At 42.2% G+C, this 27,332-nt stretch overlaps 1 protein-coding gene across 2 annotated transcripts in view; it reads left to right on the forward strand.

Annotated features, from left to right (window-relative positions):
• The window catches only part of STAB2 (stabilin 2), a 165,526-nt gene that overhangs the window by 19,998 nt on the left and 118,196 nt on the right, over window positions 1-27,332 (forward strand). For both annotated transcript variants that reach the window (XR_010729508.1, XM_066263061.1), the window contains exons 6-15: window positions 4,414-4,509; window positions 5,292-5,417; window positions 6,089-6,285; window positions 7,853-7,986; window positions 14,284-14,417; window positions 16,070-16,152; window positions 18,188-18,337; window positions 19,658-19,801; window positions 20,355-20,411; window positions 20,559-20,684. Coding sequence is in view for 1 of the 2 variants with exons in the window: in XM_066263061.1 (XP_066119158.1) it covers window positions 4,414-4,509; window positions 5,292-5,417; window positions 6,089-6,285; window positions 7,853-7,986; window positions 14,284-14,417; window positions 16,070-16,152; window positions 18,188-18,337; window positions 19,658-19,801; window positions 20,355-20,411; window positions 20,559-20,684 (1,247 nt within the window). In the remaining variant the exon portion in view is untranslated. The remainder of the gene's footprint in view (window positions 1-4,413; window positions 4,510-5,291; window positions 5,418-6,088; window positions 6,286-7,852; window positions 7,987-14,283; window positions 14,418-16,069; window positions 16,153-18,187; window positions 18,338-19,657; window positions 19,802-20,354; window positions 20,412-20,558; window positions 20,685-27,332) is intronic.

Here is a 27,332-nt window from a genome sequence, read left to right on the forward strand (position 1 = left end):
GGAATGTAATCTTTCAGTACTGGAAACTAGAAACCCCAAAACAACATGTCAGTGAGACCAGGCTCCTTTCAAAGCCTCCAAGAGAAGATCTTTCCTGGCTGCTTCCAGCTTCTGGTGGCCCCAAGCTTTTTTTGGCTTGTGGCAGCATTATTCCAGTCACTGCTTCTGTCTTCACTTGGCCTTCTCCTCATCCATCTGTGTCCTCCCTATTCTTATAAGAATGCCAATCATGCTGAATGAAAGCCATTCCATTCTAGTATGATCTCAACTAATTACTTCTGCAATGACTCTGTACCCTGCCTCACTCTCCTCACCCTATTCCTGAATCTGTAAGATGCTGTCTCAATTGAAATGTTAGTTGCACAATGTTTGGTACAGTTATAAGTCACTGTAAAAGATACTATGGGGAAGCGCAGGCAGGGGAAAGGTCTTCCAAGGGATCCCAGTCTAACAGGGGAGAAAGATATACAGACAGTGACAGGAAAAAGCAGCCCGGACAGCTGTTGGCCAATGGCCTCCCTCATTGTTCCCAGCTCAGCTATGGTGTCATCCTGCTGAGCATAAACAAGTTCACAGAACATCACCATCGAGATTCACTACATCCATGGGAAACAAGACAGTAACTAGGCCACTGCATAACCATTTCTTTTTTTTTTTTTTTTTAAATAAATTTTTATTAATGGTAATGGGATGACATTAATAAATCAGGGTACATATATTCAAAGAAAACATGTCTAGGTTATTTTGTCATCAAATTATGTTGCGTACCCCTCGCCCAAAGTCAGATTGTCCTCCGCCACCCTCTATCTAGTTCTCTGTGCCCCTCCCCCTCCCCCTAACTCTCTCCCTCCCTCCCTCCCATGTCCTCCCTCCCCCCACCCCTGGTAACCACCACACTCTTGTCCATGTCTCTTAGTCTCATTTTTATGTTCCACCAATGTATGGAATCATGTAGTTCTTGTTTTTTTCTGATTTACTTATTTCACTCCTTATAATGTTATCAAGATCCCACCATTTTGCTGTAAATGATCTGATGTCATCATTTCTTATGGCTGAGTAGTATTCCATGGTGTATATGTGCCACATCTTCTTTATCCAGTCTTCTATTGAAGGGCTTTTTGGTTGTTTCCATGTCTTGGCCACTGTGAACAGTGCTGCAATGAACATGGGGCTACATGTGTCTTCACGTATCAATGTTTCTGAGGTTTTGGGGTATATACCCAGTAGAGGGATTGCTGGGTCATAAGGTAGTTCTATTTGCAGTTTTTTGAGGAACCACCATACTTTCCTCCATAATGGTTGTACTACTTTACAGTCCCACCAACAGTGAATGAGGGTTCCTTTTTCTCCACAGCCTCTCCAACATTTGCTATTACCCGTCTTGTTGATAATAGCTAATCTAACAGGGATGAGGTGGTATCTCATTGTAGTTTTGATTTGCATTTCTCTAATAACTAATGAAGCTGAGCATCTTTTCATATATCTGTTGGCCATTTGTATCTCTTCCTGGGAGAAGTGTCTGTTCATGTCCTCTTCCCATTTTTTTATGGGATTGTTTGTTTGTTTGTTGTTGAGTTTTATGAGTTCTTTGTAAATTTTGGATATTAGGCCCTTATCTGAGCTGTTGTTTGTAAATATCATTTCCCATTTAGTTGGCTGTCTGTTTATTTTGATATCAGTTTCTCTTGCTGAGCAAAAACTTTTTATTCTGATGTAGTCCCAATCATTTATCTTTGCCTTCACTTCTCTTGCCATTGGAGTCAAGTTCATAAAATGTTCTTTAAAACCCAGGTCCATGATTTTAGTACCTATGTCTTCTTCTATGTACTTTATTGTTTCAGGTCTTATATTTAGGTCTTTGATCCATTTTGAATTAATTTTAGTACACGGGGACAGGCTGTAGTCGAGTTTCATTCTTTTGCATGTGGCTTTCCAGTTTTCCCAACACCATTTGTGGAAGAGGCTTTCTTTTCTCCATTGTATGTTGTTGGCCCCTTTATCAAAGATTATTTGACCATATATATGTGGTTTTATTTCTGGGCTTTCTATTCTGTTCCATTGGTCTGAGTGTCTATTTTTCTGCCAATACCATGCTGGCATAACCATTTCTGAACAGAGAAATAAATAGTGATGAGGGGCAGCCATGGACATCATCTAGCTGCTGCCTCTCTGGGCAACACGAGTGGCTACTGCTTCTTCTCCAGTGACTACCCGCCCTTGCTGCTGGCTTTGTTTGACCACTGGTGTGTTCCTGGTGGCCTTTGGCCTGTTGGAATAAACAAAGTTAATAGTTGCAGTAGGATGTGATCGTGGACACAGTACAAAGGAAGTGCTGCTGGTCCCAGAGCACAGATTCTGCTGTGATGACACCACAGACACAGGGCAGGGAGGGGGGGCTTTGGATGCCCTGGAGGATGAGAAGGAGATCCACTGACATGTGGGAGGGAGCACAGCAGAGGCAAAAGCAGGGAGGTGTGACAGCACAGAATACAGGTCCTGCTTCTTGACCCTGGTTGGTTTCCCTGGGCCAACCCAAGCCATCTCTTCCCTGACAACTCCCACTGCCATTGACCTATCACGTCATAGTACTTATCATACTGCATTGTGATAGGCTGCTTTCTTCTGCCCTTAGACTGTGAGCTCTTTGATGGCAGGATCTTTGGGTTATTAATCTTGAGTGTAGCACTCTGAACATAGATGTTGATTACATATTTTTAGGAAGGAAGGTCAGCTATTCAGTCATCCCAGGTGCTAAGAGCCTAAGATGTCTAAAATAAAGTGACAGAAGATGACAATGAAAAATTTAAGAGGTTGGAGTTGGACTGGAGAGCGTCTTGTTTACCAGTGGAATTTAGATTTCATTTGGTTAGCAATTGGGAGTCACTGAGATATTTTGGAGAGACTCATCATGATACCATTACTGATCAAATAAAATGGATGGAATGGAGAAGTGAGAAATGGGACAGCGAATTCAGTTAAAATTCTACTGCCATAGTCCAGGCAGAATATGGTGAGGACCTGAACGGGGTCAGCCCGGTGGAGATGTACAGCAGGAATCGAGGGGAGACACATAAATAGTACAAAGGGTTTGATGGCTTATTAGATGTTTAGAATATTTTAACCTTATTAATCTTTGCTTTTCTGGTGTTTGGTTAGGTTTCAAAGCAGTTATGTCTTCTTCATTATGTTTCACATGAGTTAATATTAAGTTGGCTCACATGCACTAAACATATGCATGGTAGGCAGAACAGTGGCCCCCCAGAGATGGCCATGTCCTAATCCTTGGAATTGGTGACTATGTTAGGTTACATGGCAAAGGAGAATTAAGGTTGCAGGTGGAATTAAGGTTGCTAATTAGTTGATTTAAGCTAGGGATACTGTCCTGGATTATCCAGGTGGGTCCAATGTAATCACAAAGGTCCTTGTAAGTGGAAGAGGGAGGCTAAGGACAGAGGACCAATAGAGATGGCAGCATGAGGAGGACTTGGTCGGACATGGCGAACTTTGAAAATGGATAAAGGAGCCATGAGTCACAGAATGCAGGTGGCCTCCAGAAGCTGGGAAAGGCAGGAGGATAGACCCTCCCCTGGGGTATATAGAATAAACACAGACTGTTGGTACCTTGATTTTAGCCCAGTGAGACACATTTCAGACTCTGACCCCGTAGTTATAAGAAAATCAATTTGTGTTGTTTGAAGCCACTAAGCTTGTGGTAATTTATTATAGCAGCAAAGGAAGGAAATATCCTTCACAGAGAGCTGGGTTTAGGATGCTGATGGCCCAGCCAGATAGTAAATCTTGCTGCAAATGAGCCACAAATTGGGTGCTCAAGAGTATTTATTTCAAATGCCCTTCATTTCTCATTCCTGAAATGATCTGTCTCTGAGCTAAAAAGTCGCCTATTTCAAGGTATAAAACATGGCATAACTATTCTCTGCCCTCCTGAAGTTCTTTTCTTACTTGCACTGCCTCATCATCTGGGAAGTAGGACTTATTTCCATAGCTCCCTGTTACCAACAGCAATTGAGTCAGTGGTAGCATTTCTCTTTTAAACATGATAGGTGTATCTAGACATCAAGTTAAATTTTGGGGGAGGTGTCTAAGGATGATGTAACTTTTAAAAATAGAGAAAGGCACTCCAGTCCACGTGATAGGCTGAGTATGCCTTATATATATTATCTCATTTAATTCTATAGAAATCCCACCATATAGGCATCATCACACACAATTAAATTAAAGCCATTAAAAGGAAAATGAAGTCAAGAGTCAAGCCAGAGTCTCTAGGACTTCAAACCCATGGGTTTTCCTGCCTCATCATGCAAATTTCAATAAATTATCTGAAAACATTATTCATCCAGAATTTCAGAAGCTGTCTATACCAGGTACTGGAAAATCCCCACTTTGTGTCTGCAGTGTGCAGCTGTGTGCACGGCGTGTGCAACAGTGGGACAGACGGCGATGGGACCTGTGAGTGCTACTCTGCATACACTGGCCCCAACTGTGACCAGCGTAAGTGCCCCGGTTATTGTGTAGTTTCTCTCTCCTGCCTGCCCTAACTAATTCATTGCCTATGATTTAAGAGAGAGAGAGAGAGAGAGAGAGAGAGAGAGAGAGAGAGAGAAAGAAAGAAAAGAAAGAAAGGCCTTAGGTTCCCTAAGATCAGAGCTCTTCTTCTGTAATGAAATCCACTGTGTGTCCGGGTCTCCACCTGGGACTCTGCATTGCCCCACGAGAATTAGGGCTAGGTGCAAAAATGCTGACCATCTGGCTACTGCTCTTTACATGAGTAATAAACTGCCCTTCATCTCTAACCCAAGAATCTCGTATCTTCTACGAGCATCCATGAAACTGTATCAGCCCAACCTATTAGCTTTGTACGTTGACTAATATGTCAGACTCTTTACAGTTTTTAAGAACCATCTGTATCCCATTGATACTGCAAAAAACTATGCAATTATTAGAGATTAACATAAATTCTTAAAAACCTCCATAATATATTGTTAAATTAAAAAACAAGTTTCTAAATATTTTAACAGGATTCCATTTTGCTTTAAAATCATGTAAATACATTTATAAATAAATATATTAGTTGTTGACATTAGTTATTTTAGGAGTAGGATGGGATACTGAGAATAAGAAGACAGTTAAGTTTTACTTTATGCATTCTGTATTTTTTTAATTTTACGACAAACCTATGTTACCATCTTAATAAGAGCGAATATTGCATTTGTTGAGTTTTTTATAACTGGTTATTCTACTGATGCAGTCACCTCAACAACCTTCCTTTGTAGCCATCCCTGAATGTGCAGCCTTGCTCTGCCCAGAACATTCCAGATGCTCGCTTTCCAAGGAAGATGAAACAAAGCTAGAATGCAAATGCCTTCCCAACTACAAAGGCGACAGCAAGTACTGCGAGCGTGAGTAGAATTTACATCCTGTCATTTTATGAGTTGAGTTGTTTAGGTTACTCAGTAGGAAAAAGAAATAACTCATAACCTCCCTAATTTTAATGCAATGACCACTTCTGTTTCTCTTTATGTCACTGAATGAAATATATAAAAAAAATCTAAGCAAAATTCTCATCATGAAACTAGAGCCAGAGTGTCTGGGTTCAAATCCCAGATCTGCCCTTTGCTAACTACATGACCCTGAATATATTCTTTAACCTGTCTGTGCCTCCATTTTCCTAGCTATCAAATGAGGATAATATTGGTACTTTAGAAGGTTGTGAGGATTAACTGAGTTAATGTATGACAAATGCTTAGAACCAAACCCAGTACGTATAATAAACTCTTTAAGCCTCAGTGCTTTCTTTCCTGATCTTTTATAATTAAATCCATGTATCACATGGTATAATAATATATCAACATAATATTTGTACCGATAGTCCCTGGTGGCCACATGTAAATCTGTTTGGTAGGTGAGGGTGATCAGATGCAGTAAGAGGAAATGTTACTCACTCCTCTTAAAATTGTTGGATTGCCTGTGCAGCTTTGATGAGCTGTGATTGGCAGTCACTCCACAGCTCAGTTTTCCTTCTCCACCCCGGGTGTGGTAACTGCCTCTTATTTTGTCTTTGCCTCTCAAGCCATCAATCCATGTTTACAAAACGTCTGCCACCCTCACGCTCATTGCACGTACCTGGGACCAAATCAGCACAGTTGTGCGTGTCAAGAAGGCTACCATGGGGATGGCCAGGTGTGCTTGCCAGTGGACCCCTGCCAAACCAACTTTGGAAACTGCCCTACAAAGACAACAGTGTGCAGATATGATGGGCCTGGACAGGTGAGCTACTGATGCATGGAACTGATGCTAATGGAAGTAGGACACCCCACCAAAGGGAAAACGGGCCATGGATATAATCTGCCTCTGTGCCCCCCACTGTACTCCCTTTCAATGTGCAATTGGGCTTCCTCTTCAGACAGACTTGCACATGTGTAGGGGTGACCTCAGTGTGTCCCCTCCCCAGTCCCTCCTCTACACACACACTTTCCAAGCTCCCCAATCAACACCTGTCTTACTTTCTCCTTTAGCCTAGTCCTATATGGTGATTGACAAATACATACACAACTCAAGTTAGATTAACAAATTAACTGTTGGCCAAGTATTGGGTGACTATATATTTGATTTTCACCAACAATCTTCCAATCTCTCTAATTTCTTTTCAAGAGCGGACCCTTAGAACCAAAAATACTTTTGTCCCAAAGGGATGAACACTGATCAAATTCCAGACTATAAGGAGCAGTGAAGATATTCTGGGGTGAGACCCCGACCCTTTAAATCACATCTGGTCAGTAGACCTTTGCTGAGAACTTCAGTTGAAAGAATCCTTTTCCTAATATCTCACTCATCTGTCAAATATTTAGTGGTGCCTGCTGCACCCAGAACTGCACACTGAGTGTTCAGTGGAGGAAATCCATCCATACACAAAGCCAGGCCTGCCTGGGTAGGAGGAAAGGCGTTGGTGCTGGACCCAAACTTAGCGATGGGTCTCTGGTCGTCACATTGGCACCCCACAGGAATGCTCCTGGCGTCTCCTGCACAGAAGCTACCCAATTTTATCTCCCAGGAAAAAGAACGTATCACAAGACATTTCTGCTATCAATTTCTGAAGCAGGTTTGCAAAAAATTCAAAGGGCTGAACACCATCTTCTAAATGAGGTCCTCTATTGGCAAAATCATGTTACACTCTGAACCAAGGTCCCAGGAACAAGGGAATGAGGTTAAAAATATAGTTTGTCACTTAAAAATGTGTCCCAAGGCAGATTGTCCAGTCTTAGACATCCTCCACTGCTCACACAGAAGCAGCGCTTTCATCATTCCCTTTATTCCAGAGTGGGGTTCCTCAACCTTGGTATTAATGACATTTTGGGCTGATAATCCTTTGTTGGTGGGGGCTTTCCTGAGCAATGTAGGATGTTTAGCTGCATCCCTGACCTCTAGTGACACTGCCCCCATCTCACTGTAAAAATAAAAAATCTCCAGGCTTTCCCGAATATCACTTGAGTTTAGTAGCTGAAAACCAGGTTTCTAGACCACTGATACTTTCCATCTGATTCTCACTCTCTACTCAGCTGTAGAAAATCTAAAATCAGGAATTATGGTGCCAGCAACACCCAGGGTTAGCAACCAAGAAAACTAAAGGGTAAACTTACCAACAAGATGTCTGAGTTTCCAAACAAATGAGATAATAGCCACAGGGCTTCCCATTCCAGACACTTTGGCAAAGTTCTAGTTTAAGCCCCACTTTGGGACCTACCTTGAGTTAGTTTTTATGGCAGAATTGAAGTAGAATGTCAGCTTCAGTGACTAACTACAACCCTATTTGCTTTTCTCTCCCCGCCCACTGAAGTCTCACTGTGAGTGTAAGGAACATTACCACGGCTTTGTACCCGGTGTGGGGTGCAGTGTGACTGATGTCTGTGCGTCCAATAACCCCTGTCACAAGAATGCTAACTGCTCCACCATCACCCCGGGCCAAACCAGGTAAGTCTTGGCAGTTCCACCACCTTCTTTCCAAGCAGTAAAAGGGGCGGCCAGTTCCTGCTGTAAGTTTCTTGAAGGGCAGGGAATGTGTCTTATGCCACCCGTATCCACCCCACCCCCACATAGCACAGTACAAGGGACACGGTAGATACTCAATAAATCTTCATTTAATCAATGAATCATTTAAAAGTTGTTTCCTTTCTAATGACCGTTAGAACAGTCTGCAGTGCTGACCTGGCCTGCTAACATGGTGTTAAGCGGTCAGTGTGTTGAGAGAAGGAAACCAAATGTCACGGGGGAAACAAATGTCTGCTGTGATTACAGGGCTTTGACCTCTAACATATATGCCTGTTTCCTCATCCGGGAAATAGTGCTTGTTAATGGTACAAAACAGGGCCAGGGAAAGTGCATAAACACTAGTGGTGTTTCCTGGACTCCAGGTTTCAAAAGAAGGGGTTTTATATGATTTAACATATTTGTGTGAAAATTCCTGAGGCTCATGGTGGGGAAAGAGGTGGTATTTGGAGTTTAAAGACCTGGGGTTGAGTCTCTGCACGGGGATCTATCAGCCGCATGACTGTAGGAAAGGGACCCCATCCCTCTGGCCTGTTTCTCTAAGTATAAAATGAGCACAGTGGTATCTACTTCATATGGTTGTTGTAAAAATTACATGAGGGAATGTTCTGGAAACTGCTATACAGCTGTATTGTGTTGTTATTAGTGGGTGAACTGAGGCTAGACTCCAAGTCTTCTGACTCCCAGATTGAGGCTTCCATCTTGGTCCCATATTCAGTTCTTACTGTCATCAGCATGTGAAAAGGACCCAGGCTGCCATTGTGAGCTCAAAACCATAAAAGTCATTGAACCATGGAATTATAAAAGAGTTTCTGTGGTTCCAAAGCCCCCTTCTAACCTCTTCGGAGTTCATTCTTTTCATAGTTGGGTTCTGAATGTGTGGATTTGCTCAGATAGGGTTTGTGGTCGTCATCATGTCCTGCCTGCACTCATTGCGGGTGATATGGAAACAGCTTGGGTGTCAGAACATTTGAGTTCAAATCCTAACTCTTCGATTTACCTTATCCTCTCTGAACTGATGGGGTTTGTTTGTTTTTTCTGTCATTAAACAAGAAGAACCAGGGATATAGTGAGGATTTTATGAAATTACATTCATCAATCTCTGAGCAGAAGCTGGCACATAGAAATCACTCCACACACATGTGTGAACACACAAACACACCCTCTCCATGTACATAGGCATATATGCACCCAACATACATAGTGAACAAGCACATTCTGGTAACACTGACAACCGAAGCACCTTACACATTGCCAATCACCCTTTGAGACAAGTGCCCTAAATACTTTCTTTCCTTTGTGTTTGGGAAGATAAAATCAAAAAATGAAAAGGAACACCAGAATAATATAAGATGCATGAAAGCTTTTTTTTTTAGAATGTCATTGAAACTAGCATGGATTTTAGGGGCATGTGTTTCACTTACAAATCTCCTTGACCCTCTCTGCCCCGCCCCTAAAATGGACTGTCTTCAGCAGGATAGAGGGCTTGGTTAAAGGCCGGCTAGTTTACTCTGATAAAATAAAGGGCCACCAGTAATTCAACTAACTTAGTTCACCTAGAACAGAGACGGATTTTGTGTATGCCTCCTCAATATAGCAGCCAGTTTACGCGGAACATTCCAAACCATTCTGTATTAGCACAGAGAGCCTCACTAAGGAGGAATGGGCTCCAACGTGGGGCCCACAGTTCACCAGTGGGGTGCCTTTGAACAAGGCACGGAACTGTTCTGACCCCCAGTTGTTGGTATTTTTTTAATATATTTATTTATTTGGAAGCTAGAATTCTCACAATTTTCTTTCTCTAACCTTTTTTTTTTTCTTTTTTTTTCTTTTTTTTTTTTTTCTTTTTTTTTTTTCAGAAGCTGGAAACAGGGAGAGACAGTCAGACAGACTCCCGCATGTGCCCAACCGGGATCCACCCGGCACGCCCACTAGGGGTGACGCTCTGCCCACCAGGGGGCGATGCTCTGCCCATCCTGGGCGTCGCCATGTTGCGACCAGAGCCACTCTAGCGCCTGGGGCAGAGGCCACAGAGCCATCCCCAGTGCCCGGGCCATCTTTGCTCCAATGGAGCCTTGGCTGTGGGAGGGGAAGAGAGAGACAGAGAGGAAAGCGTGGTGGAGGGGTAGAGAAGCAAATGGGCGCTTCTCCTGTGTGCCCTGGCCGGGAATCGAACCCGGGTCCTCTGCACGCTAGGCCGATGCTCTACCGCTGAGCCAACCGGCCAGGGCCACTCTAACTTTTCAATTACAGTTTACATTCAATATTGTTTTGTTTTAGTTTTAGATGTACAACATGGTGGTTAGACAATCATATACTTTACGAAGTGTTCCACCTGGTATTTCCAGTCCCTACCAGGCACCATACCCAGTCATCACAATGTTATTAACTATATATATGTCCTAAGCTGTTATTTACATCCCCATGGCTATTTTGTAACTGCCGATATGCACCGCTTAGTCCCTTCACTTTGCCACCCAGTCCCCTAAACCCTCTCTCCTCTGGCAGCCAGCAGTCTGTTCTCTGTATCTGTGAATCTATTTCTGTTTTGTGTGTTCATTTAATATTGTTCTTTAGATTCCACACGTAAGTGAGATCATATGGCATTTGTCTTTCTCTGACTGGTTTATTTTACTTAGCATAATATCCTCCAGTTACATCCAGGCTGTTGCAAGTGGCATTATTTCATTCTTTTTTATGGCCAAGTAATATACCATTGCATATATGCTGCTACCATGTCTTGGCTATTATAAATAACACCGCAATAAACATAGAGGTGCATGTGTTCTTTCAAATTAGTGTTTTGGGATTCTTTGGATATATTCCAGCATTGCCATTGCTGGGTCATAAGGCAGTCCCATTTTTAATGTTTTGAGGACCCTCTATACTATTTTTCATAGTGGCTTCACCAATCTGCATCGCCACCAACAGTGCATGAGAGTTTAGCCTAAGTTTATTTTTATGCTTTAAGGCAGCAGGAGACTTTTACACCCAATAGAGAACCACTTTACAGAACAGGCAATGCTGTGGCTGTGTCGTAACCCAACTGAGAACACTGCAGTCAGAAAATGATCTCATGAAGTCTCAGATTTTAGACCGAGACTTTAAAATAACAATAAAAAATATTTATGTCTCAGACATTTCATTTAGCCCTGAGGTCGTTAAAACACAATTCTCCTGCCATTCTTAGGAAAAACAAGTCAAGTCACTTTACACAAAACAGATCATCAGCCTCATATCAACTTAGGACACTTTTAGAGAGAAACATTCTTAGTGCTTTGTAAAGGTTACTTGTCCTAGCTATTAACAGTTGTCTACCAATGGAACTTATGTAATTTAGAGCAATATTAATTCTCCGCAATGACATCCAATTCCCCTTTTGATCTTCTTAAATTCACTGTTTTGTGGCACAGTACTTGCAGTGAAAGTTGATGTTTAAGTAGGAAACTGATATATGATTGTATTAAATCTACTGTCGTTCCATGGTTATACCTGCCTTAGTGATTTCTTATAACAAGGTTTCTCAACCTCAGCACTGTCGACCTGTGGAGCCAGGTAATTCTTTGCAGTAGGTCAAGTCTTGTGCATTGTAGGATGTGTAGCAACATCCCTGACCTCTACCTACCAGATGCCAGCGGCACCTTCACCCTTGATGTGACAACCAAAAACATCTCCAGATGTGACCAAATATTCCCTGGGAGAGAAAATTGCCCCTGATTGAGAGTGACTACTCCATAACAACACTGAAAACTCAATCAGTAAATTTGTCTGTCTGGGAAACTTATTATGTATCCTTCTAGAATTATCTTAAATGTTACTTTCTCCTGGAACCTGCTCCATTTTTCTTTCATCAGAATTAGGCACTCCCCCTCCCACACCCTACAGCATCTTACTCAAGCTTCTATCGTGACACTTACTATGGAACTTACGTTACCTGTTTATGGACTTGGCCTGCTATATCCCAGCCCCTCCACATAACTGTTGCTGTTATCACCACCGTCTCCATCATTATCACTGTCACTGCCATCATCATCATCATTCTTATTGTCATCTGCCCAGTATTGAGCTTTCTCTATGTGTCTGTCATGGCGCCAGCAGTTTTCATGCATTACCTCTTCTGTTGACAGTCTTAAAGGTATTATTAAGCTTATTCGTAGGTAAGGTAACTGGGACTCAAGGAGTTAAGTGGCCTTGTCATGTTGCTAATAAACTACTTGTTTTCAATTCCATCTTCATCCTGTGAGATGTTAAAAGGACAAGGTATCTGTTATTATTGTCTTTCTAGCCCTCTTAAGTCAAGGCTCCTAGAATTGAGCAGGTTCTTAGAGAATAATCAGTTCAACAGTTGGGCACTGTCCCAGGTGGTGAGATATAGTGAGGAATCAGGTGGGATCCAGGTCCTGGGGAAGCTTCCTGACTAGCAGAGGAGACAACTCCCAGAAGGCGATTTTGTGGGGAAGGCGATTTTGTGGGGATGGAGGTATGGCCTGGGTGTTCCTGTCAGGGGAGAGTTCGGAGGTCAGATAAGGCTGCTTGGAGCAGGTCACGTCTGACCTATAAGGTGAGGCTGGGGGCACGTTCCTGGCAGGGCACATGGCCTGAGAAGGGCACCACAGTTTTGTTTTGTTCTGTTTTGCTTTTAAACAATTTGATGTAGCTGTAATTTGCAGTGAATGGCAGAAAGAGACATAAGCAGGACCTCCTCTGGGGGCCTGGCATGCCATGCTGTGCACTTACATCTTATCCTCTGAGTGAGGAGGCCTTGAGAGTTTTGATGCAGAGAAGCAGAGATGCAGAATTCCCTTTTGGAGAGACCTCACCAGGTTGAAGGATTGATTTGAAGGGAGAAAACCTAAAGGCAGAAAAACCAGTTAGGAAGTCACTGCAGCAATCCAAGCAAAAAGGTGATAAGACTCTGAAATGTTTGTTCAGCAAACTTGTTCAAAATCTATCCATTTGCCATGGGACCATATTTAAAAGCACAACTGGATTAGTGTGTATATAATTATCCTTTGGAATACTCTTCTAAAGATCAGCTACTTCTATGGTGATCTGACCACAGGGCCCGTGCATCTCTCTTCTCTGAAATGTTCTTCCCTACCACACGTTGGGTTCCTCACTTTTATCTTTAGGATCCTGGTAACTGTTACCTTTCTAAGCACCTTGCCTTTTCAGCCAGCTGTCAACTAATCTTTGCTGAGTCCTGTGCTAGAGTCCGGGCTTACTGATTCACCAGAGCTAATTGTTACATTTTTGGAAATCTTGCAAGCTGGTTGGCATCATGCTGGTAGTTTGAGATTAGCCAAGGTGAAAGCATGAACCATGGAAACTGACAGACACTGCACATCAGGGCTCTCCCCACCCATGTGCAGAGAGCTGTCCACTCAACATTTACCAGCACATCACAGCTCGGGCGTCATTAAGTGCGTCTTTAACTCTCTCTTTCATGAAACTAAATTACTGTGTAAAATTTCTGTGACCTTCACCATTGTTTATATATTTATTTTAGTTCAATGACTACTTATTGTACAACTATTACGTACCGCCTATGGACCACACCCTGTGCTAGATCCTGGGGTTACAACGGTGATTAAACACACACAGAGCCCTTGCCCTCACTCTCTTCTCCAATCAGATGGGATCCAGAAACCACACAGTTAGGACAGAATGGCACCTGGCCCTGGTGGTACAGAGAGGGCTCTAGGGGACCATGAGAGTACATAAGAAGGGGGGTCTGATCTGTAGTGGAGGGTTGAAGAGGGGATGGATAATCGAGAAAAATTGTTCTAAAGAAGGGACAGTTAAATGGAGATCTCAGCTGGGAAGGAAGGGGAGGGGAAGAGTCTTCTAAGCAGGTCAGTAGCTCTGAATCTTTATTTGTGGCAGACTCTGCATTTATAGTCAGCACTCCAAGTGATTCTGATGGACATGGTCTCTTGATGACACTTTGAAAAATACTGAGACAGAATATACAAATATATCCAATGTTTATATATATGCATAATTTATCATATATCCATTTCTTGTGGTCCTGCACTGTGTCAGGCACTATGCTAGTGCTCACTAATCCGTGCTTCTCCTCTCCTGGGTCCCTTGTCCCTGGCCGACCTTGGGCATTGCTTTCCCCATCATTGCAGACAAGGATGCAGGTGAGGGGGTTGGACTGTAAGATCTCACCACTGCATGGCTCTAAGACTGTGAGAATGTGCTTTCACCCTCTAGATGTACCTGCCAGAAGGGTTATGTGGGCGATGGATCAACATGTTACGGAAACATCATGGAGAGACTCAGAGAATTAAACACTGAACCCGGAGGGAAATGGCAAGGAAGGCTGACCTCCTTCATCACGCTCCTGGGTATGCAGCTATGGGTGCAGATGCCACATCAAGGGCAACCATCTTTCAGGCAAGAGCAACTGCAAGACACATCATTCAAAAGGGGTGGACAGGCTAGGCAAGGCTTGCCTATTAGGATCAGCCCTTCTAGGAGGGGTCATGCAGGTGGAAAAGAAAGGACAGCTGTTTCCATGGAAATAAGAGTTATGCCAGGAGACCCAGAAATGTAACAATTAGGAGGCAGAGAGCTGAGGACAGGGTCCTGGGGTCACCATAAATTAATGGATCTGTAACAACATTGATACAGAGTAACCACTAATATGAATATGGAGGCCATCCTCTTTCCCTTGACCTCATGGGTCCTTCAGATATGAAACAAGGTTGGCAGATAACACTGGGCATAAAGAGTGACTAAGCCCCAGAGTCAGTATCTGTGTTTCTCAATGGAGGAGCTGTTTGAATTTTGGGAACCATCTTGATTATGTGCAACCATCTCACATATTGCTAGATATTTAGCATTGTTGGCCCCCCAGCCACTAACTGTCTCTAATGACATATTCTCCACATAACCCCCAGGAAGGACAACAGCCCAAAACACCCTCCTACATCTCCAAGTACCCTCTAGGTCATTACCCCACATTTCCTTAAGAATCAAATATGACAGCTGACTGTCGCCTTAGACAAGATTTTCAATAAAACACAAATTTGGCCCATAGACTCACTTGTCCAAACAACAGAAGCCTTAAAATATCAGTATCTTAAATTTGCCAGTCATCAAAAATGATTTCCCAGAAAGAGCACAGACAGAGAAATGTCTTCCATGGGTCAACCCTGTGCTCTTGGCACAGATCTTAATGGACATCCTGTAAACATGTCCTGTTTCTTCTGAGGCCTTCTAAGGGGATTCCGGCATTACTGGCATGCCTCAGGGCTCAAGGACCATCTGCCAGGCTCCTCACAGCCTTCCTCAAAAGACTCTTAAAATATCAAATGAAAGCAAACTGAAGTGACAAAGTGTCCTTTGCAGAACAGGTCCTCGAACAGAGTCCAGTCGACCTCTCGCCTGCCCCGTTTATCAAGTGCTAAGTACACATGGACTCCTGGGTGAGAGCACAGGGCACGTTCATGTGTCCCAGCTTCCCCGGGGGTATGGACACAGGACCATCCACATTACCTGTAGGGCCTCATGCAAAATAAAGGCAGAGCTCTTTGATTAAAAAAAAAAATTATCAACCATTTCAAGATGGCAAAAGCAGAGCCATAAACCAAGCATGAGGCTCTCCTGAACTGGCTCTGGGTGACACAGGGCTTTGTTTGCTGAAATGGTGACACCTCAGTGAGTCAGGCCCAGGGTCAGGGACTTGCGGGGTAGGGTTGTCTGAGGATTTGGTCACATGACCCTCACAGAACCTCTCATCCCACGGTGTCCTTAAAGCCAAGCCTGTGGCTGCAGGGAATATCACAGCGTTCTAAGGAACTTTTTGGAGTTACGGCATCATGGTGCCCTCCATTCTTAAACAGCTTCCCAGTTTACAGCGGGCCTGCACATGCTGCTTAGCACAGAGAAGCTCTTGAGTCAAGGGTCTAAGCGGGCCACAAGAACCATTGCCTGATTTTACTCCATGAGTGCCACTGACCCATTTGTGTTTTCTTTGTGTGTTTCAACTGCTAAGACAAAGCCTACGCCTGGCCACTCAGTAACCTGGGACCTTTCACTGTGCTGTTGCCTACCGACAAGGGACTGAAAGGATTCAATGTAAGTGTGTAAAATACACCTACAACAAGTGGCTGATGCAAAATAATAATAACAAAAAAAATCTTAGTAGATAGTACCTTCTTTTACTTTAAAGCAGAAAACCCCCATTAAAATCAAACCTACTGATGGTAAAGATGGCGATGTTTTGGTAAACGTCTTTCAGTGAAATATAACATCCTGACAGAAAGTATACACATTGTGAGTGCACAACTGAATGAATTGTCACAAAGTGAATGTACTTATGTAACCATCAAGATCATGACCATCTCCCTTCGAGAGCCTTGATGCCTCTTCCAGTCATTATCCCTTCAAGGCTAATTCCTGAGGGTTCTTAACTATTGTCATGTGATAAATAAGATTTGCATAATGCAAAACTGCTCCCTTCCCTGACCAGTGTGGCTTAGTGGATAGAGTGTCAACCCGGCATATGGACATCCCAGGTTCAATTCCCAGTCAGGAGCACAGGAGAAGTGACCATCTGCTTCTCTCCCCCACTACTCCCTCTTCTCTCTCTCTTCCCCTCCTGCAGCCAGTGGCTTGAATGGCTCAAGCATGGCCCCAGGCACTGGGAATAACTCAGTTGGTCTGAGCCTGTCAGCCTCAGACACTAAAAATAGCTCAGTACTGAAGCATCGGCCACAGACAGGGGTTGCTGGGTGGATCCCAGTCAGGGCACATGTGGGAGTCTGCTTTATTCTTCCTATCACCTAAAAAAATAAAAATCATAAATGGTAACAATGTTAGGGGAAACTGGAACTTTGTAGTCTTCCATCTAAACAGCTGTTGTCTGAAATAATGTCATCGGGGGAATGAAACTCACAGTGCCTGGAGGAGCTGTTTCAACATGATCAGGTCAAATGGTCAGATTTGGTTTTATGCAGATAATGATTTGTATAAAATCAGTTTATCTTACTCAATTTTGGGATCATTTTTGCTGCACTGAATAAAAACCCAGTGAGTTCAGATTCTTTCACCCTAGTATGCCACCACCATTAATGTGTCTGAGATGAATCTACCATTCATCTTCAGAGCTGTCCTCCCCTCTCCTGTTGGGGAGAACTGGTAAATGTTCCAGGCCTCTGGGCTGGGCACTTGGCATATGGTCTCCTGTTTAATATACAGATTCAGTTTACACAAAGTTAAAACAATCTCTGTTGGTTGATTGTTGATGACATATTATTGATAAAATATAGATTTGGCCCAATGGATTTCAAGAATCTTAACTTTACTGTTAAAAAGCTCCATTGATCCACTCTACCTGACTTCCATCTGCTTTATTTCCATCTGCTTCCTGGGCTCAAGTTCCTGCCCCCATGCCCACCACTCTCCTTGCCCAGCGCCACGTTCTTGTCACCGATGGCAAGTGCCATTTATTGTGTTAACATGGATTCAAGTGTCCCACTCAATATAAATCCCTCATCTCCATGCCCTTGTCCCCCATAACCCCCCCCCCATTTCCCGCTTCCCCCTAACTTCCTCCACCCTTCCCTGGGATTTGCTGTCCTGTTATCTGTATCTATGTGTTATGTATATATAATTTCACTAATCCCTTCACCTTCTCTGATCCCATCCCCTCTTCCCTCTTGCCCCTGACAGTTGTCCCTCTGCTCCCTGAGACCTCACCTCTGCCTCCATTCCATTCCTCAGTTCACTTTGTTCATTAGATTTCACGTATAAGTGAGATCATATGATATTCGTCTTTCTCTGCCTGGCTTATTTCACTTAGCATAATAATCTCCAGGTCCATCCATGCCATCGCAAAAGGTTAAACGTCCGTCTTTTTCATGGCTGCACAGTATTCCATTGTGTATATGTACCACAGCTTTTAAATCTATTCGTCCACTGATGGACATTTGGGCTATTTCTAGATCTTGGCTATTGTAAACAATGCTGCAATAAACATGGGGATGCATATCTTCTTTTGAATCAGTGATTTTGACTTTGGTGTCTTTGATGAACAAGTCAGTGTATGAATCACAAACCTCATTTCTCCTTCCAACAATGGAGACTGAAGGAACGGGCTCTCCTTTCTTAGGTAAAAGAGCTTTTGATGGACTATAAGGCTACTCAGTACTTTGTGAAGCTCCACATAATTGCTGGGCAGATGAACACCGAACGTATGAACAACACAGACATGTTCTATACCTTGACGGGAAGGTCAGGGGAAATCTTCAGTGCTGATAAGGTAAGGGTTTCTCTTATGTTCACTCCCAGAATGCAGCTGTCCACTGAGTCAGTGCCCACAGCTGGCTGACTCTCTGTGTTTGTCAGAGAACTTCGTACATGGGAAAAAGTGGAGAGCAACACCAGAAAGGGTTAGGTAGAAAGGGGTGGACTGTTACAAAAAGGAGGTTATAAAGTGTTTGATTTTGCTCTGGTCTGAATTAGTTGTCAAGGCAGCTATCATTCAACTGCCAGCAGTAAGGAGAAACCTATTCCTTAGAAGCATCAGCACAAACCAGATCAGCGTTCTTCTTATGAAAGGACATGGATTGCGTTTGTTTTTTATTGCTGTGGTTTACCCATCCTCTCCAGCATAACAGCCCATCTTTCCTGATGCCATTAGTTCTGTTTTGTTTTTTAACTAAAACTACCCTCCTCTCCTTTAATAAACAGCTTTTTTTGTGACTTTACTGAGTTGAAGTCCACATGATTAATCAACAGAATGTACGTGTGTGCATTATGGACTATATGGTTATGTTTCACCAAATATCAATAGTTGATAGGTTATTAGCACTTATTCTATGCAAGGGCAAATCTTTATTGGGTCTAAGTAAGATTCACATCAACCCTGTGAAGGATGTTTTGCCAGAATCAGGATTCAAATGCAGGTCTGCCTGATTCCTTAATCAGTATGTTGCACTGTGTGTGTTAAGATGGATGGTGGGTGGGTGAATGGAAGGAAGGAAGGAAGGAAGGAAAGAAGGAAGGAAGGAAGGAAGGAAGGAAGGAAGGAAGGAAGGAAGGAAGGAAGGAAGGGAGGAAGGAAGGGAGGAAGGAAGGAAAGAAAATTAAGATGTGGCTTTCTTTCTCCCAAGGACATGTATTCATCCATTCCTTCATTCAATAAATATTTACTAAGTCTGTAACTTATTGGAACCACATTGGAGGAAGAAGGAAGTAGCTTCTGTTACTCAACAAATATATTTTTTTTATTGTGTGCCTTTTCTGTACAAGGCAGTAAAATAGATGATGTGTTTATAGTAAATTGAACAGTTTTGCCCTTTTGGAGCTTGCAGTCTATTGGGGAGACTTATAATGTCTTAGTCACATTCAGTGACAGTCATCAATGATTTCACAAGTTATCTTATTTGATCTTAATGAAAACCTTGTGAGATCAGTCAAGCAGTTACCATCATCCCCACTTCAGGTCAAATACCTATCCAAGATCACCTAACCAATAAGTGGAAGAATTCAAGGACTCAGGACTTCTGACTTCTAGTTCAGTGCTCGCTCCTCTAAGGCCACCACACTAATTTCATTTAATTTTCCCTTGGTGTTTTAGGACAGTCAACTAAAGCTTAAACTCTATGAAGGCAAGAAGAAGGTAAAAATTATAGAGGGGAACATAATTGCTTCCAACGGGCTCCTGCATATTCTTGACAGAGCCATGGACAAGATGACACCCACATTTGAGAGCAACACGGAGGTGAGAATTTCAGATAAAAGTGACATCAACCCAAATCCATCTTCCTTTGTTCCTTGGAGTGTCACATCCAAAAAGAAAATACATGCCATCAGTAAATGTATTTGTCCTTCATTTGTACTAGGGCCCTAACCATGGAGAAGGTGGGATAATTTGTCTTGTTTCCAACAGAATTCTGAATACCTCTACAGAGAGAAAGACATGCAGTAGGTGTAGGACAGATCTTGGTTTTGTGATCTCTTTTGTGGCCACATCTGACAATTCAGTCCAGTGACCAGTGAAAATTTATCCCTCCTGCTTTATGGAAGATGGCAGTGTCACTTCAATAACATTTATTCCTTCTGACCTGTTGGCATAAGGCTATTTCAGAAGGTGCAGGTCTGAACTACTGTTTCAATAACAACAGGAAATATTTGAATAATGTTGACCAGGTCATTTGTTTAATCTATTTCCACACAAAAACTCTGCCATCTGTCTTTTAATGTTAGGGTATCTATTTCCTAAAACACCTTTTTTTTTTGTTTTTTACTAAATGTTTTTAAATGTCTCTTTTTAGCAAACCATAATGACAATGCTACAGCCAAGATACAGCAAGTTCAGATCTTTGTTAGAGGTATGTTTCCATGAATTTCTTGGAAATGTTTCATGCCCAGTTCTTCATAAAATTAACCAGTGTGTCAATTATAAGTAACTGTTGAGGAATTACTCAAATACTTGTTTGAGATCGTTACAGATAAAAAATTTTATTTCTTAAATGCAGAAAACCAATGTGGGACATGCCTTAGATGAGGGTGGCACTGGTGAACCATACACCATTTTCGTTCCAAGTAATGAAGCATTGAATAACATGAAAGATGGCACTCTCGATTACCTTCTTACTCCAGAGGTATTGTATGCTACTCACTCTGCTGGTATTATGTCAGCACCACTGCCTCAGTCTGTGACCATATAGGCTTGTGCTAAACTAAGGCTGGCAAATAAGTAACACACATATTACCACTTACCCTTACACAACCAAGGCAGACATCATTAATCAGTCACAGTTATCTAGAACTAAGCCTGGTGCTTCCGTGACTTAAGTCTCCTCAATGGAGTTCCAAGTAGCTGTGACCAGTCAATCAGACTGGTGTAGGAAATAAAATCTACTTGCAACCCAAATATAAATGGTTGGTTTGATTTTCCCTGGCTCTTCTAATATTTCTCAGTAGCAAATATCAGTATTTTAAGTTCTCTACAACTCTAAAAGCACGTAGAAAATGAAATCTAAACTAAGCTATTCTGAGCCAGATCTAGACTAAATTGAAAGGGCATAAATGTTATTTTTAGATTCTCCAGGCTTTCCTTTCAGTTTCTTGCATCTCTTCCCACTGTAACCCTCTCTTTATAAACCAGAAGCCTTCAATTCTTACACATTCTTCTCCAGAGAGACTATTTTTGCTCCCTCACAGTAAGATATAAATGACTGAAAGCATTTAAAGTGTTTCCTCACCCAGAAAGAACAGCCTTAAAGCAGAGAGAAAATTGCTAATTATGGAATTTTGTTCATTAAAGCATCAGGTTGTAGAAGGGCCACAGCTTTCTTCCAGTGTCCTGAACCCATGCTGCCACCGTGGCAATAGGGCAAGACTACCTATGACTCTTATAGGTCAGAGCCGACTGTACAGAATGGGGAATCCAGATATTTGAGGTTAAATGATTCCCAAAATTTGAATATGCTTAGGAATCACCTATGGAGCTTGTTAAGTAGGCATATTCCAAAACCTTTCCCCAAGAATTATGATGTAATGGTACTAGAATGAGACCTGGAAATAGACATTTTAGGAAGCATTAACTTTAACTCAGGTAGCCTAGGCCACACAGTTTCTGGCACCCTGAAAGTTGTAGTCTATATGGTTGAAAGGTTCACACAGATACATCCCTTTCTAGTACTCTCTAGTACTATAAGGATATTTAACTTTTAGAAAACTTTGGATTAGCCTGACCAGGTGGTGGCACAGTGGATAGAGTGTCAGCCTGTGATGCAGAGGACCCAGGTTCAAAACCCTGAGGTTGCCAGCTTGAACATGGGCTCACCAGCTTGAGCGTGGGGTCACTGGCTTGAGCGTGGAATTATAGACTTGACCCCATGGTCTCTGGCTTGAGCCCAAATGTCATTAGCTTGAGCCTAATGTTGCTGGCTTGAGCAAGGGGTCACTGGCTCAGTGGCTAGAGCCCCCCCCCCATCAAGGCACATATGTGAAAGCAATCAATGAACAACTAAGGTGCTGCAATGAAAAACTGATGCTTCTCATCTCTCTCCCTTCCTGTCTGTCTATTTGTCCCTATCTGTCCCTCTCTCTGTCCCTATCTGTCTGTCTCTCTCTCTCTCTCTCTCTGTTCTTCTCACTATAAAAAAAAAAGGAAAAAGAAAACTTTCAATTAAAAAGATATACATTGAGATTGAGGAGATAAATCAGAAGGTAATCTCTCATGCATTGCAAACAGATGTTCAATATATGATGGGATTTGCTATAGGTTTTCATTTAAAATGCTATATTTCCAATTGTTTTAAAAATAAGATGTTATTTTAAACATATGATTCACAATCAAAGTTCATTGAAACTTAGCTATTGAAAAAAAAAGAAACCTGTTACACCTCTCTTTAGAACTCACACCTATACCTAATTTTATTTTTTTATAAATAAATTTTTATTTTAATGAGGTGACATCAATAAATTAGGGTACATATATTCAAAGAAAACATTTCCAGGTTATTTTGTCATTTAGTTCTGTTGCATACCCATCACTCAAAGAGAGATCGTCCTCCATCACCCTCTATCCAGTTTTCTTCGTACCCCTCCCCCTCCCCCTCTCCCTACTTTCCTCCCCCCACACCCCCCATAATCACCACACTCCTGTCCATGTCTCTTAGTCTCGCTTTTATGTCCCGCCAATGTATGGAATCTTGCAGTTCTTGTTTTTTTCTGATTCACTTATTTCACTCTGCATAATGTTATCAAGATTCCACCATTCTGCTGTAAGTGATCTGATGTCATCATTTCTTCTAGCTGAATAGTAGTATACCATGGTGTATATGTGCCCCATCTTCTTTATCCACTCTTCTATTTTTTTTTTACAGTGATTAAAAGCCTTTAAGCAAACTCTTGGCCAATACAGCAAGAATCCATAAAAGAGTAGTGTCCTTAACATGTTCACCAAGTCCAAGCTGGCCCCATCACCATGCCAAATCCCTGAAAAATGCAACCCAACCACAGTTCAGTCTGTTAGGAGCTGTCACAGAGAGCAGGAGTCCAGGAAAAGTCCACATCCAGGAAAAGTCCGCATGGCACTGGAATTGTTGTCATCATTCTATACTTTGCAGCTCATGTCCAAGTCCCAGTAACTGCTGTTTCTAGCTGGTAATGATTCAGGTAGACTGGAAAAAGCCATTTGCAGCATGCGTGGATATGGAGCTTCTGTTCTCCTGTGCCTGGAGAGATGAGACCAGGTTGCTTTTCCCTGGAGCTCTGCGACTGTGACATGCTAAAGAGAACCTTGGGATACACTAAGCTGGGTGGCAAAGGTAGATTCATAATAGAAGTTGGCAAAAGGGGGAAAGAGAGCTCTAAATTAGGAGTAGGTCCCAGCCTGTAATATGAGTGGGGCATTGAGGTAGGAGGGATAAAGGAAACACTATATATCAAGCAAAGCAACAGAAAATAGGACTATCAACACCCACAACAGAGATCTTTGAGGGAAGAATAAAAAACCTGACTATTCAGGCAAAACATAGTTAAGTGGCCCTTGTGCAAATGAGATCAGTTTACCTGCTTCTTGGAAGAAATACCCTAGGCTCCTCCACAGTGTTGTAGATGGGGCCGACGGCCCTGGGCACCTTCAGCCTTCAGTGGCAAACCCCAGCTTTCTGGGCAAGGTTAGGTCATAGGTGGCTGGAGCAGGGCTGGAAGAGACTGAACCCTCCCTTAGAGGAGTGAGGGGGAAGCCTACCTTCCAGTGTCCCTGTTTCCTCACAACAGAGGCATGTAAGCCTGGCAGGCTTTAGCTCAATGACCTTCCTTTCCACTATTGAAGCAGGACCCAGATGGCATCTTATGAGACCCCTTTGGGGCGTTGGAGCCTTTAAGGGTGTATCCTAAAAGCTGGTAGTTCCCCTGATCTCTATTGGGCTTTTTCTGCCTCTAGGTATCTTAAAAGCCATGCTCAGAAGATCTCACTGAGGGGTTTGAGCATCCCCATCCGCCTATATAAATCTTTTCCATATATCTGGAGCTATTTGGAAAAAGACAAAACAGTGTTGTTAGCTAGATCTAATAAAGAAGGTAGTAGTTTGCAGGTGAAAAAGATTTGGTGTCTCCTGTTCATCAGCATTCAAAAGAAATGTAAATTTTTTTTTAAGTAAAAAGCATGATATGGTAGACCCATAGGGGTTCCAGGATATGACTACCCCCTTTTAATTTTTTTTTAATTGACCTTAAAATGTTTGCTGAGTACACTTTAATAATACCTTAACTTTAAAGATTGTAAGCATGACAAAATACAGTAAATGCTTTTGCTCCATATGCAGGAGCATTTTTAGTTTAGCCAGTTTAGGAAATCCAATAATAGAACAATGCATACACCATGAGCTATAACATACTTAGCAGCCTCTCCTGTTCTGACAGAGGTTACTATAGATCCAGCATATGTATCCACTGTAATGTGGACATACTACTGTTTGCCAAATGAAGGTATCTGAGTAACATCCATCTGCCAAAGTTGTCCTGGTACGGGTCTTTGAGGGTTAACTCCAAATGAAGGGGCAGTATAGGACCCCTTGGACAGGATTTCCCAATCTGCCGTGCTGCCTCCCGAGAAGTTGAAACTGTTTACACCGGGCTGCAGCATTCTGGTGATGAATAGTATGAGACTGAATTGCTCGGTCTGTCATGGTTGCTCCATATAATTTTCTTTTGGGTAGCTTGATCAACAAGGGCATTCCTAGGCCCTAGCCAGTTGGCTCAGTGGTAGAGCATTGGCCTGGTGTGCAGGATTCCCGGGTTCAATTCCCGGCCACAGCACACAGGAGAAGTGCCCATCTACTTCTCTACCCCTCCCCCTCTCCTTCCTCTCTGTCTCTCTCTTCCCCTCCCGCAGCCAAGGCTCCAGCAGAGCAAAGCAACCCCGGGCACTAAGGATGGCCCCATGGCCTCTGCCTCAGTCGCTAGAATGGCTCTGGTTGCATCAGAGCAACACCCCAGATGGGCAGAGCATTCCCCCCTGGTAGGCATGCCAGGTGGATCCCGGTCGGGCGCATGCGGGAGTCTATCTGACTGCCTCCCCATTTCCATCTTCAGAAAAATACAAAAAATAAATAAATAAAATAAAAAATACAACAAAAAGAAAAGAGAAAAAAAAAAGGGCATTCCCTTGTGTTAAAGCTCCAGGGAGCATTGAGTGAGCTTGAGTATGTCCTATGAAACATGGAGCTCTATGTTGACATATAAGTCTTTGAAGAAGGAGGAACTGCTGAAATAGTTCATCAGCATTTGTCCCTAAGACAGAAGTCTTTATAGTGGAAACACCATAAGTAAATATTTGCTGTCTGTCTATAGATTAAAGGGGGAATATGGCAAATGCTGAAAAGCCATGATCTTTGTGCCCCTCCCCTCCCCCAACCCTCTCCCTCTCCTCCCACCACCCTGTAACCCCAACACTGTTATCCATGTCTCTGAGTCTCATCTTTATGTCCCACCTATGTGTGGAATCATATACTTCTTAGTTTTTTCTGATTTACTTCTTTCACTCAGTTTAATGTTATCAAGGCCCATCCATGTTGTTGTAAAAGATCCTATGTCATCAATTCTTATGGCTGAGTAGTATTCCATAGTATATATATACCAAAGCTTTTTAATCCGCTCGTCCTCTGATGGACACTTGGGCTGTTTCCAGATCTTTGCTATTGTGAACAATGCTGCCAGAAACATGGGGGTGCATTTCTTTTTTTCAAACAGTGCTATGGTGTTCTTGGGGTATATTCCTAACAGTGGTATAGCTGGGTCAAAAGGCAGTTTGATTTTTAATTTCTTGAGGAATCTCCATACTGTTTTCCACAGTGGCTGCACCAGTCTGCATTCCCACCAGCAGTGCAGGAGGGTTCCCTTTTCTCCACATCCTCGCCAGCACTTATTCTGTGTTGTTTTATTGATGAGCGCCATTCTGACTGGTGTGAGGTGATATCTCATTGTGGTTTTAATTTGCATTTCTCTAATCATTAGTGATGTTGAACATTTTTTCATATGCCTATTGGCCATCTGTGTGTCCTCTTTGGAGAAGTGTCTATTCATTTCTTTTGCCCATTTTTGGATTGGATTGTTTGTCTTCCTGGTATTAAGTTTTACAAGTTCTTTATACATTTTGGTTATTAACCCCTTATCAGATGTAATGTCAAATATATTCTCCCATTGTGTAGTTTGTCTTTTTATTCTGTTCTTATTGTCTTTAGCTGTGCAGAAGCTTTTTAGTTTGATAAAGTCCTATTTGTTTATCCTGTCATTTATTTCACTTGCCTGTGGAGACAAATCAGCAAATATATTGCTGCGAGAGATGTCAGAGAGCTTACTGCCTATGTTTTCTTCTAAAATGCTTATGGTTTCACGGGTTACATTTAAGTCTTTTATCCATTTTGAGTTTATTTTTGTGAGTGGTTTAAGTTGGTGGTCTAGTTTCATTTTTTTGCAGATAGCTGTCCAATTTTCCCAACACCATTTGTTGAAGAGGCTATCTTTACTCCATTGTATTTCCTTACCTGCTTTGTCAAATATCAGTTGTCCATAGAGCTGTGGGTTTATTTCTGGGTTCTCTGTTCTGTTCCATTGATCTATGTGCCTGTTCTTATGCCAGTACCATGCTGTTTTGAGTACAATGGCCTTATAATATAACTTGATATCTGGAAGTGTGATCCCTCCTGCTTTATTTTTCCTTTTCAAGATTGCTGAGGCTATTCGTGTTCTCTTTTTGGTTCCATATAAATTTTTGGAATATGTGTTCTATATCTTTGAAGTAAGTCATTGGTATTTTAATTGGTATTGCATTGAATTTATAAATTGCTTTGGGTAATATAGACATTTTAATGATGTTTATTCTTCCTAACCATGAGCACGGTATATGCCTCCACTTATTCATATCTTCCCTGATTTCTTTTATCAATGTTTTATAATTTTCTGAGTACAAGTCTTTAATCTCCTTGGTTAGAATTATTCCTAGGTACTTTATTTTTTTGGTTGCAATGATAAAGAGGATTGATTCCTTAATTTCTCTTTCTAACAGTTCATTATTAGTGTATAAAAATGCCTCTGATTTCTGAGTATTGACTTTATATCCTGCCACCTTGCCAAATTCATTTATCAGGTCTAGTAGTTTTTTGACTGAGACTTTAGGGTTTTCTATATACAATATCATATCATCTGCAAATAATGATAGTTTTACTTCTTCTTTTCCAATTTGGATGCCTTTTATTTCTTTTTCTTGTCTGATTGCTGTGGCTAGGACTTCCAGA

This window comes from Saccopteryx bilineata, chromosome 1 (genome assembly GCF_036850765.1).
Source record: "Saccopteryx bilineata isolate mSacBil1 chromosome 1, mSacBil1_pri_phased_curated, whole genome shotgun sequence".
Lineage (NCBI taxonomy): Eukaryota > Metazoa > Chordata > Mammalia > Chiroptera > Emballonuridae > Saccopteryx > Saccopteryx bilineata.